The 12,121-nt window shown below is 45.2% G+C and overlaps 1 protein-coding gene across 5 annotated transcripts in view; it reads left to right on the forward strand.

The window, feature by feature from the left end:
• The window catches only part of VPS13C (vacuolar protein sorting 13 homolog C), a 396,337-nt gene extending 385,621 nt beyond the window's left edge, over positions 1–10,716 (forward strand). For all 5 annotated transcript variants that reach the window (XM_075857702.1, XM_075857703.1, XM_075857705.1 and 2 more), the window contains 3 exons: positions 3,819–3,942; positions 7,321–7,410; positions 10,260–10,716. In XM_075857702.1, coding sequence (XP_075713817.1) covers positions 3,819–3,942; positions 7,321–7,410; positions 10,260–10,358 — 313 coding nt within the window. In that variant the 3' untranslated portion in view covers positions 10,359–10,716. The remainder of the gene's footprint in view (positions 1–3,818; positions 3,943–7,320; positions 7,411–10,259) is intronic.
• Positions 10,717–12,121: the final 1,405 nt, after the last annotated feature.

A 12,121-nucleotide genomic window follows, 5' to 3' on the forward strand; every position in this document is an offset into this window, starting at 1 on the left:
GGGTGGGCTATATACAGGGGGACCATATCTACAGGGCTGGGCTATACACAGGTGGGCTATATCTACAGGGGTGGGCTATACACAGGGGGGCTATCTACAGGGGTGGGCTATACACGGGGGCTATATATACAGAGGGGGGCTATACACAGGGGTGGGCTATACACGGGGAATATATCTACAGGGGGCTATATCTACAGGGGGGCTATATACTGGGGTGGGCTATCTATGGAGCACCATATACAGGGGTGGGCTATATCTACAGGGGGCTATATACTATGTAGCCCACCCCTGTATATGGTGCTCTATAGACAGCCCACTCCAGTATATAGCCCCCTGTAGATATAGTCCCCCTGTATATAGCCCCCTGTAGATATAGTCCCCCTGTATATAGCCCAGCCCTGTAGATATAGTCCCCCTGTAGATATAGTCCCCCTGTATATAGCCCAGCGCTGTAGATATAGTCCCCCTGTATATAGCCCCCCTGTAGATATAGTCCCCCTGTATATAGCCCAGCCCTGTAGATATAGCCCCCCTGTAGATAGTCCCCCTGTATATTGCCCAGCCCTGTAGATATAGTCCCCCTGTATATAGCCCAGCCCTGTATATATAGTCCCCCTGTATAGAGCCCAGCCCTGTAGATATAGCCCCCCTGTAGATAGTCCCCCTGTATATAGCCCAGCCCTGTAGATATAGTCCCCCTGTATATAGCCCAGCCCTGTAGATATAGTCCCCCTGTATATAGCCCCCCCTGTATATAGCCCAGCCCTGTAGATATAGTCCTCCTGTAGATATAGTCCCCCTGTATATATAGCCCCCCTGTAGATATAGTCCCCCTGTATATAGCCCCCTGTAGATATAGTCCCCCTGTATATAGCCCAGCCCTGTAGATATAGTCCCCCTGTATATAGCCCAGCCCTGTAGATATAGTCCCCCTGTATATAGCCCCCCTGTATATAGCCCCCCTGTAGATATAGTCCCCCTGTATATAGCCCAGCCCTGTAGATATAGTCCCCCTGTATATAGCCCCCCTGTAGATAGTCCCCCTGTATATTGCCCAGCCCTGTAGATATAGTCCCCCTGTATATAGCCCAGCCCTGTATATATAGTCCCCCTGTATAGAGCCCAGCCCTGTAGATATAGCCCCCCTGTAGATAGTCCCCCTGTATATAGCCCAGCCCTGTAGATATAGTCCCCCTGTATATAGCCCAGCCCTGTAGATATAGTCCCCCTGTATATAGCCCCCCCCTGTATATAGCCCAGCCCTGTAGATATAGTCCTCCTGTAGATATAGTCCCCCTGTATATAGCCCACCTGTAGATATATTCCCCCTGTATATATAGCCCCCCTGTAGATATAGTCCCCCTGTATATAGCCCAGCCCTGTAGATATAGTCCCCCCTGTAGATATAGTCCCCCCTGTAGATATAGTCCACCTGTATATAGCCCCCGTGTAGATATATTCCCCATAGATATAGCCCCCCTGTAGATATAGCCCCCCCTGTAGATATAGTCCCCCTGTATATAGCCCAGCCCTGTAGATATAGTCCCCCTGTAGATATAGTCCCCCTGTAGATATAGTCCCCCTGTAGATATAGTCCCCCTGTAGATATAGTCCCCCTGTAGATATAGTCCCCCTGTAGATATAGTCCCCCTGTAGATATAGTCCCCCTGTAGATATGGCTCCCCTGTATATAGCCCCCCTGTAGATATAGTCCCCCTGTATATAGCCCAGCCCTGTAGATATAGTCCCCCTGTATATAGCCCAGCCCTGTAGATATAGTCCCCCTGTATATAGCCCCCCTGTAGATATAGTCCCCCTGTATATAGCCCAGCCCTGTAGATATAGTCCCCCTGTATATAGCCCTCCTGTAGACATAGTCCCCCTGTATATAGCCCAGCCCTGTAGATATAGTCCCCCTGTAGATATAGTCCCCCTGTATATAGCCCAGCCCTGTAGATATAGTCCCCCTGTAGATATAGTCCCCCTGTAGATATAGTCCCCCTGGATATAGCCCCCCTGTAGATATAGTCCCCCTGTATATAGCCCAGCCCTGTAGATATAGTCCCCCTGTATATAGCCCAGCCCTGTAGATGTAGCCCCCCTGTAGATATAGTCCCCCTGTATATAGCCCCCTGTAGATATAGTCCCCCTGTATATAGACACCCCCCCCCACGTAGATATGGTCCCCCTGTATATAGCCCCCCTGTAGATATAGTCCCCCTGTACATAGCCCCCCTGTAGATATAGCCCCCCTGTATATAGCCCAGCCCTGTAGATATAGTCCCCCTGTAGATATAGTCCCCCTGTATATAGCCCAGCCCTGTAGATATAGTCCCCCTGTATATAGCCCCCCTGTAGATATAGTCCCCCTGTATATAGCCCAGCCCTGTAGATATAGTCCCCCTGTATATAGCCCCCCTGTAGATAGTCCCCCTGTATATAGCCCAGCCCTGTAGATATAGTCCCCCTGTATATAGCCCAGCCCTGTAGATATAGTCCCCCTGTATATAGCCCCCCTGTAGATATAGTCCCCCTGTATATAGCCCAGCCTTGTAGATATAGTCCCCCTGGATATAGTCCCCCTGTATATAGCCCAGCCCTGTAGATATAGCCCCCCTGTAGATATAGTCCCCCTGTACATAGCCCCCCTGTAGATATAGACAACCCCCCCACCTAGATATGGTCCCCCTGTATATAGCCCCCTGTAGATATAGTCCCCATGTATATAGCCCAGCCCTGTAGATATAGTCCCCCTGTAGATAGACACCCCCCCCCCCGTAGACAAAGTCCCCCCCCCCCCCCGCAGATACAGACACACACGTGTATTACAATTTAAAAAAAATAAAATAATTCAAACTCACCTTAATCCCGCTCCCACGCCGTCCGGCAGCCATGGAGACCTGCTCTCTTCTGCGCAGGTCTCCAGAGGGTTGAACACAGCGTCTATGAAAGGCGCTGATTGACTGGCAGGGAAAGTCATCCTGCCCAGCCAATCAGCGCCTTTCATCGACGGAAGCGTCACTGGTACAAAAGGTACCAGTTGCTTCATTCGTGGAGAGGCGCTGAATGGCCTGGCACGGAACGTGCCCGGTCATTCATTGCTTCTAATTGTACCTGTGTCCTTGCGACACAGGTACAATTATGGTGCAGGAGGAGGGGGCGCTGGCGCCCCCCTCTGAACTGCGCCCGTGGCACGTGCCCCGCCTGCCCCCCCTAGCTACGCCCCTGCTTTGTGTTTCCCTTATGTTGTCTGGTCTTTGTGTTTTTCGTAACTCTACTTGGTTTGGACTCCAGCAATTAATATCCCATAGGTATAAAGCTTTTTCGGACAGGTTTCCCAGAATATTGCACTACGTCGTGGTTATAGCGATGATCCTTTTCATTTGCTGTTATTATTTTTGATGTCCGGGAGGTTATCTCCTAAACTGTTTCTTCATGTTCTTTACAAAAATGTATTGTAGAATCTTGATTTTTTTTTCATTGCACTGCGTGCAATATTTTGTATATTTTTCTTATTCTAATAAAAAAATTTGATAAAGAAAAAAAAAATGTATCTTTCATCACACCTAAAGTAAGATTTAGAGCACATAGAGGAATACAGACATCACTAAACTGTATTAAATACAAAAGATCTACACACTTAATATTATGGTTTGATACTGTCATATTGTGCCAGCATAAGGGAATTGGTATGTCTCCCACTGTTGGCTAATAGACAATAGTTCCTGCCCTCGGTGTTAGTATAGATAGACTTTAAAAAAATAAAGTAAATGCTCAATGCGAATTGCAGATTTTTATGATGCTTTTTCCACAAACAGGAGAATTATGAGTGTTAAAGAAATAGAGATCTTGGGCCACAGAACTATAGATTGGGATTACTCCTTTGAAGATTTTATCCAACCACCAACAGTGGAACAGAATATACTGAATCTCTTTGTAAAGGTATGTGAAACGGTTTTTTTCGTTGCTGGAGATTAAATAAAGGGGAGTGAATTATTTATCTATTCATTTTATTTGTCTCTAATGTAAGTAAGTCACTAAGAACCTTTAATTATTTTGGCAAAATGAAGATAAGCTTTAAACCTTTTGGCTTTAATATTTTCTGGTTGCTACTTAGTGGGTATTGCTACTGGATCTTTAGCGTACATTGTTAATGATTAGCATATTTATTATTTAAATTACTCACTATTTTCAAGATATGTTTTCTGCCAGTGAAAAATAATTTGTTTACATCCAGAGGGTAATAGTAATAGTCTGATGTAAGTAGATCCCAAAAATTTAGGTAGACCAGGGGTGGAAAATCTTTGTACCCAAAACTCTATCCACATTATGGGAAATACTTTTTAGAGCTAAGGTCAGTAAAATTAATGTATCTGTGCATTGCCCCTGCATAATGGCGGTACAGCATATGCACTGGACATATTTAACGTAAACATTTTGCACCCCTACTCTAACCATCCCCTATGAGCGTGATGGTGGGGACTGTTGCCTGAGCCGGACTGAGTCTAAAAAGCAGCCATGGCACACAAACCCTACCAGTCCACAAAAAATATCGCCACCCCCCATTTTGTGGAAAAATTGTGTCTCGTAATGTGCGCTGTGAATAATTTCACTTTATTTGGTTACGCCTCTCGCCACACTTTTAAATATGTAAACTGGTGTCCGTGACTATATGATTAGGTGTTTCTATGTTCTTCTATTTTCCTCCTTAGGTTGATGGTGTATCAACCTAAGAAGGAAAATAGAAGAACATAGAAACACCTAATCATATGGTCACGGACAGGCATACACTCGCTTTTCAGGCAGGGGCAAGTGTACACTACCAATATACAAAGCACAAATAATGCTGCCATATAGTGGTAAGATACCAGTTCTACACGGGCGCTCTGCAGAGTATCATTTTAGCGCAGACCATATAAATGAATACAGCACTGATCAGACGCACCTACAGGCAGAATACGTAACTATTCAAGAGGACCCGTCCAATCTCCTGATATGTCTGTTTTAGTAAATATTTGTAGTCCCCATGAAATAACAATTCTCGAGCACGTTTTCTTAGAACTCTGCATTGTGTTGTTCCTCTGTTAGTCCACCTGGAAATAAATTAACAACTAAGTGTTACCATTCCCCTTGTCAAAGGGCTGTATCCCTACACAGTGTAACAACGTGCAATCTTCACTTATCGTATAAGACTGTGTATCTCTACAGTTAAAATTTGTTACGTCATAAAAAGTCCATGTAGGCCAGGCCAGGAATTACATAGGAAACACATCACAGAGTTCTAAGTAAAGTTGGTCCAGAACTGTTATCTCTTGGGTAATACAAGGATTAACTAAAACAGACATGTTAGGAAATGTGACCGCTTTTCTTTAAATCTAGTGACTCACATGTGATGTCTTCTCTGATTCTAGACGTTCTCTTTCCTTTTCTTCTTCATGTGGCCCATACCGCTATGACAACTTCTACTAAGGACTGCAGAGTTTGCTGCTAAGACATCTTTGGCCCCTAGCTTCTGCAGCCATCCCCAGTCGCTGTAGCAACAGAAATTAATTCTGACCCCTAAATTCAGACCCCAGACCATAGTAAAGAAAATTATTCAGACCCTTCTTTAAGCTTCTGTTTCAGTGCAGCATAGACTTAGTTCACGCAGTCATATAGAAATCACAGATTCTTAAACTAGTATTACATTTTAAGGCTCTGTGCGCCTCACGTCTGTGCTTTCTGTCAGAAGTATAGGTTAGGAGTACTACCTTATAGGCTCCCATGTTAAAAACAAACAAATACTGAGCGGTGTGTATATTTTTTTAAATAAATTAACATAAATAAATAAATTACTTTTCTTTGCTTAGAAAAGGGTAAAAAACAAAAGATATACCAACATATATGAGCTCGACAGAGGCCCAAAGGACACTTTTTGCCCTCCGTCGGATAAATGGAGCCCTATGGCTATCCATTGGTGTATACACCAAACATAGGGCTTAGATGTGATGTGCACAGGGCCTTAGTGACACTTTATTTACTGAAAATTCATGATTTAAATTAAACCTTTGCCACCACAATCATATTTCGTTTGTTTGTTGTAGTATATACCTCCCCGCCTTCCAAAGATAGAACTTTGTTTTTCCATAGACAAAGCGTATCAGGGCTTGTTTTTGAGGAAAGTAGTTCTAGTTTTTATCTGCACCATTTATTGTACGATATAATGTACTGAAAAAGTGTGTGTTAAAATTGATGTATTGACATTATCATGTGATGCAATACGATTCTGGCGATACCAAATTGTTATAGTTTTTTTTAGGATTTACTACTTTTACAAAGTTAAAACAGGTGGTTAAAGAACAATTTGTTACATGTCGTCATATTCTAAGAGCCATAAGTTTATCAATGGAGCGGTATGAGGGCTTGATTTTTTGCGCTGCGAGCTGCGCTTGCTCGGATGTTTCCATATCTCCCATTCAATACCCCATGGTAATACCCCTTTTAATAGGATCACCAAGATGGTTGACCTGGGGGCCTTTATTATGCACTGGTATGAGTTCTGAAGGGGCTGATATTATTCCTGTAAAGGCTGATATGACTTATGTTGGCCATATGACCTACATAGGCCAGATCAGCGCCTACATAGGTCATATCAGTCCCCACTGTCTGGTGGTTTCTCAGTGAGTCTATCAGCAGTGAGTGCTCTGATTTACTGTGCGTAGAGACTCCCTGGATTCACAAGGTCGCAGCCCGCGGGAAACGGCTGCTGCCTTTACCGGCAGCATTGAGCTCCGCAAAGAACGTTCTGAGACTGGCCAGCATCAGGATTTTGCATGCGATGCGGCCCCTTTGGAGGTGCAAGAAGGCAGACCCCTGTATGGCAAATAAGATCAGCCCCCAGATGGCAACATTAAACCCCACCACTTATCTCATTCTTGGAGTATGTCAAAAGAAAGGGAAAATGAGGGCCATGCAGGAGTGAAGTTGCATGGTGGGGGATGTTTCAGCACAAAACAAAATCCTGACAGATAGTGGTTGGGACTGGGAGTAGGTAGGAATGCAGATACAGGAGGTTTACCATTTGAAAAAGGGCTTGGCATAGTGAGAAACCCCTTTATATTAACTTATTATTACTAGTAGGAGCTTGCAGGAGAGGCTGCCGGTGTGCTAGAGGACTACCTGCTCTCTTTCTGCTGTTTCTTCTGGTGGCACTTTTAACATTTGGGTGTATTGGATGTAAACATACTTTAATAATGCAATGATAATGTTTTATTAAATTTACTGTGTAGCATCCGCATAAATAGCTGATTGCCTCATTTTGTTGGTTTGTTTTCTGTGCAGGACCAGAGTCTTATAGTCTTTCAGAAAAAGGAAAATGTTATTCATGAAGTTAAGAAAACTGTTACTCTCCAAAGTAGTACCTCTGCTCAGGTAATGCAATGTTTCTTCAGGGGATGGTAGGTGATTAAAATGGGGAACAAAACAAGTGTAAAATTATTCCTCATTCCATATTACCAGAAACATTTTTCATGTGATTAGCTTTCAGTTCTACTCACACTAAAATAGGAGAGCATCTCCTAGTTATTAAAGAGTAAGCACATGAGCTTCTCTAAGATTAAAATCTTCAGTTTAGTTAAAGGGGTTGACCAGTCATGGAGCATTTTTTTCATACTGATGACCTATCCATAGGATAGGTCATCCGTATATGATCGGTGGGGGTCCGACTGCTGGGAGCGCCACTGATCACAATAACGGGCTTACTTTGCCGTTCCTGGGAGCCCCATAGCAATGGAGCTGTAGTTTACATGCTCGACCACCGCTCCATTAATTTCCACCCAGACCCTTCGCCGATCAGCTGTTCCGGCTGCCTCTGAGCACCGGAAATTATGCAGTGGTCTGTGCCAGAAGCAGATGGCTCCATACACTGTATAGCGGCTGTTCTGGGTTACTGAAGCCCTCCTCCTATTCACTTGAATAGGAGCAGAGCTCCAGTATTACATCACGGCCGCTATACTGTGACCAGGGCCATCTGCTTCTGGTACCTATGAAAGTTAGGATCTTAGAAATTATACGCTGCAGTTGATTTATACTGGATTCACACATGCAGTTTAAGATGTATTTTTCTTTTTGCACCTTCGGCTGTGATCGGCACTCCCTGTCAGGATGAAGACGGGCTCATAGATGTTCTATGAGAGCTGTCTTCAGGCTGACTAAGAGCGCTGATCTCAGCTGGCTTTCCGTTAATCGGTTCCTCCAACGCAAAGGTCGAATGGAACCGATGAACGGAAGCCCAATGCTGATGTGAACAGGCCCTTAGCCCATGGATGTGTCCTCAATGTGGCCGGACACATGTATGTCATATAAACCGTGTGTGTGTGTATAAGACTGATGCCATGTTTAGTCATATTCAGTTAACCGGTGGATGCATTACACAGGGCTAATCTGTGGGCTTTACCATTCCACTGTGACAGGAGCCTCATGCACTATAAGAAAGTTATGTGAGCAGAATTTTTAATACATGTACACTACCATTCAAAAGTTTAGGGTCACTTAGAATTTTCCTGATTTTTGAAAGAAAAGCTCAGTTTTTTTCAATGAAGGCAACATTAAATTAATCAGAAATACACTCTATACATTGTTAATGTGCTAAATGACTATTCTAGCTGCAAACGTCTGTTTTTTAATGCAATATCTACATAGGTGTATATAGGCCCATTTCCAGCAACCATTACTCCAGTGTTCTAATGGTACATTGTGTTTGCTAACTGTGTTAGAAGGCTAATGGATGATTAGAAAACACTTGAAAACCCTTGTGCAATTATGTTAGCACCGCTGTAAAACAGTTTTGCTGTTTAGAGGAGCTATAAAACTGACCTTCCTTTGAGCTAGTTGAGAATCTGGAGCATTACATTTGTGGGTTCGATGAAACTCTCAAAATGGCTTGAAAAAGAGAGCTTTCATGTGAAACTGGACAGTCTATTCTTGTTCTTAGAAATGAAGGCTATTCCATGCGAGAAATTGCCAAGAAACTGAAGATTTCCTACAACGGTGGGTACTACTCTCTTCAGTAGAAAGCACACACAGGCTCTAACCAGAGTAGAAAGAGAAGTGGGAGGCCCCGCTGCACAACTGAGCAACAAGAAAAGTACATTAGAGTCTAGTTTGAGAAATAGACGCCTCACAGGTCCTCAACTGGCAGCTTCATTAAATAGTACCCGCAAAACGCCAGTGTCAACGTCTACAGTGAAGAGGCGACTTCGGGATGCTGGCCTTCAGGGCAGAGTGGCAAAGAAAAAGCCATATCTGAGACCGGCTAATAAAAGGAAAAGATTAATATGGGCAAAAGCACACAGACATTGGACAGAGGAAGATTGGAAAAAAGTGTTATGGACAGACGAATCGAAGTTTGAGGTGTTTGGATCACACAGAAGAACATTTGTGAGACGCAGAACAACTGAAAAGATGCTGGAAGAGTGCCTGACGCCATCTGTCAAGCATGGTGGAGGTAATGTGATGGTCTGGGGTTGCTTTGGTGCTGGTCAAGTGGGAGATTTGTACAAGGTAAAAGGGATTTTGAATAAGGAAGGCTATCACTCCATTTTGCCGTGCCATACCCTGTGGACAGCGCTTGATTGGAGCCAATTTCATCCTACAACAGGACAATTACCCAAAGCACAACTCCAAATTATGCAAGAACTATTTAGGGAAGAAGCAGGCAGCTGGTATGCTATCTGTAATGGAGTGGCCAGCGCAGTCACCAGATCTCAACCCCATAGAGCGGTTGAGGGAGCAGCTTGACCGTATGGTACGCAAGAAGTGCCCATCAAGCCAATCCAACTTGTGGGAGGGGCTTCTGGAAGCATGGGGTGAAATTTCTTCCGATTACCTCAGCAAATTAACAGCTAGAATGCCAAAGGTCTGCAATGCTGTAATTGCTCCAAATGGAGCATTCTTTGACGAAAGCAAAGTTTGAAGGAGAAAATTATTATTTCAAATAAAAATCCTTATTTCTAACCTTGTCAATGTCTTGACTATATATTTTCTAGTCAGTTTGCAACTCATTTGATAAATATAAGTGTGAGTTTTCATGGAAAACACAAAATTGTCTGGGTGACCCCAAACTTTTGAACGGTAGTGTATATTAGAAAACTGTATGATTTCCTATTCTACAAATAAGTAAAACAAAAAACAAACAAAAAAAAACTGGTCAACCCCTTTAACATTTTTCTATCCTGAGGTTTGAAGCTTTATTTTTGATAATTGTTTTGCTTTTATTCTAGGAGGTTCTCAAAGCCCTAGATGAGGCTCGGACAACTCACCAACAACATGCCTTAGTGAGACAGAAATCTGAGAGGTTTATCAAGCAGTATAGCAGCTAAATGCCTTTGTGCTTTGTCTATGATCTGTTAACCTTTGTGCATGATCCATTTACACTATTTTGCAAGATGTGTCTCTTGTTCCACATATTCCTCTGTGGACATTGTACATTCTCTCTAGTTGGATTTTATGGACAAATTGTCTTCATTGTTTGTGTCTATAGGAGGCAACTTCCACTGTACTGGGAGAGATCAACATCATACCCATGTGGAAAATTAAGGGGTGAACCTTCTAATGTAGTACTTTAATTTTTGCACTGATTGAATTGATTTCTTATGATTTTTTTTTATTGACTTTGCCTTCATTGACCTTTATATAAAAAATACATATGTTTAACAGAATAAAGAAAATAATCTATAACTTGTCATGTGAGCATTATTAATATGTTTGCAGCTGCACACCTCATTCTCTGTTGAGACCGCAATGATATAGCCACTGCCCAGTATTGGTACTACCGCTGTAGCAGCCATAACGGTTGCTATGGGGCTCGCAACATGAAGGGGACCGTGCCGGTGGCTCTGCTAGCAGCCTCTATGGCTGCTACAGTGGTAGCGACACCACATTCAACAGTATCTGTCATTAGGATGCAGATATTATTGAGCACTATGGCAGAGCAGGGAGGTACTGGATAGTTACTGGATCATGCTGGCCTATGCAAGGATCCTGTCGGAGTTGAGCAGCTCCACTCGTCGCAGGAACAGGGCCTAGGTAAGTAGAAAGTTTTTTGTTTGGGGCAATATATGATGCTATTTACAGGGGGCTGTATGGCACTGTCTACAGGGGGCTGTATGGCACTGTCTACAGGGGGGCTGTATAGTACGGTCTACAGGGGGGCTGTATGGCACTGTCTACAAGTTGGGGCTGTATAGTACGGTCTACAGGGGGGCTGTATGGCACTGTCTACAAGTTGGGGCTTTATGGCACTGTCTACAGGGGGGGCTGTGTATTGCACTCTACAGGGGGGCTGTGTATAGCACTGTCTACAGGGGGGGCTGTGTATAGCACTGTCTACAGGGGGGCTGTGTAGCGCTGTCTACAGGGGGGCTGTGTAGCGCTGTCTACAGGGGGGCTGTGTAGCGCTGTCTACAGGGGGGGCTGTATAGCGCCGTCTACAGGGGGGGCTGTATAGCGCCGTCTACAGGGGGGGCTGTATAGCGCCGTCTACAGGGGGGGCTGTATAGCGCAGTCTACGGGGGGGCTGTATAACGCCGTCTACAGGGGGGGCTGTATAGCGCCGTCTACAGGGGGGGGCTGTATAGCGCCGCCTACAGGGGGGGCTGTATAGCGCCGCCTACAGGGGGGGGCTGTATAGCGCCGCCTACAGGGGGGGGCTGTATAGCGCCGCCTACAGGGGGGGGCTGTATGGCGCCGCCTACAGGGGGGGGCTGTATGGCGCCGCCTACAGGGGGGGGCTGTATGGCGCCGCCTACAGGGGGCTGTATGGCGCCGCCTACAGGGGCCCTGTATGGCGCCGCCTACAGGGGGGGCTGTATAGCGCCGCCTACAGGGGGGGCTGTATAGCGCCGCCTACAGGGGGGCCTGTATAGCGCCGCCTACAGGGGGGCCTGTATAGCGCCGCCTACAGGGGGGCCTGTATAGCGCCGTCTACGGGGGGGCCTGTATAGCGCCGTCTACGGGGGGGCCTGTATAGCGCCGTCTACGGGGGGGGCTGTATAGCGCCGTCTACAGTGGGGGCTGTATGGCACAATCTACAGGAGGGCACCACCTACCAAGGGAGGCTGTGTGTAGCACCCAGGGGAGGGGT

Source organism: Rhinoderma darwinii, chromosome 3, assembly GCF_050947455.1.
Source record: "Rhinoderma darwinii isolate aRhiDar2 chromosome 3, aRhiDar2.hap1, whole genome shotgun sequence".
Lineage (NCBI taxonomy): Eukaryota > Metazoa > Chordata > Amphibia > Anura > Rhinodermatidae > Rhinoderma > Rhinoderma darwinii.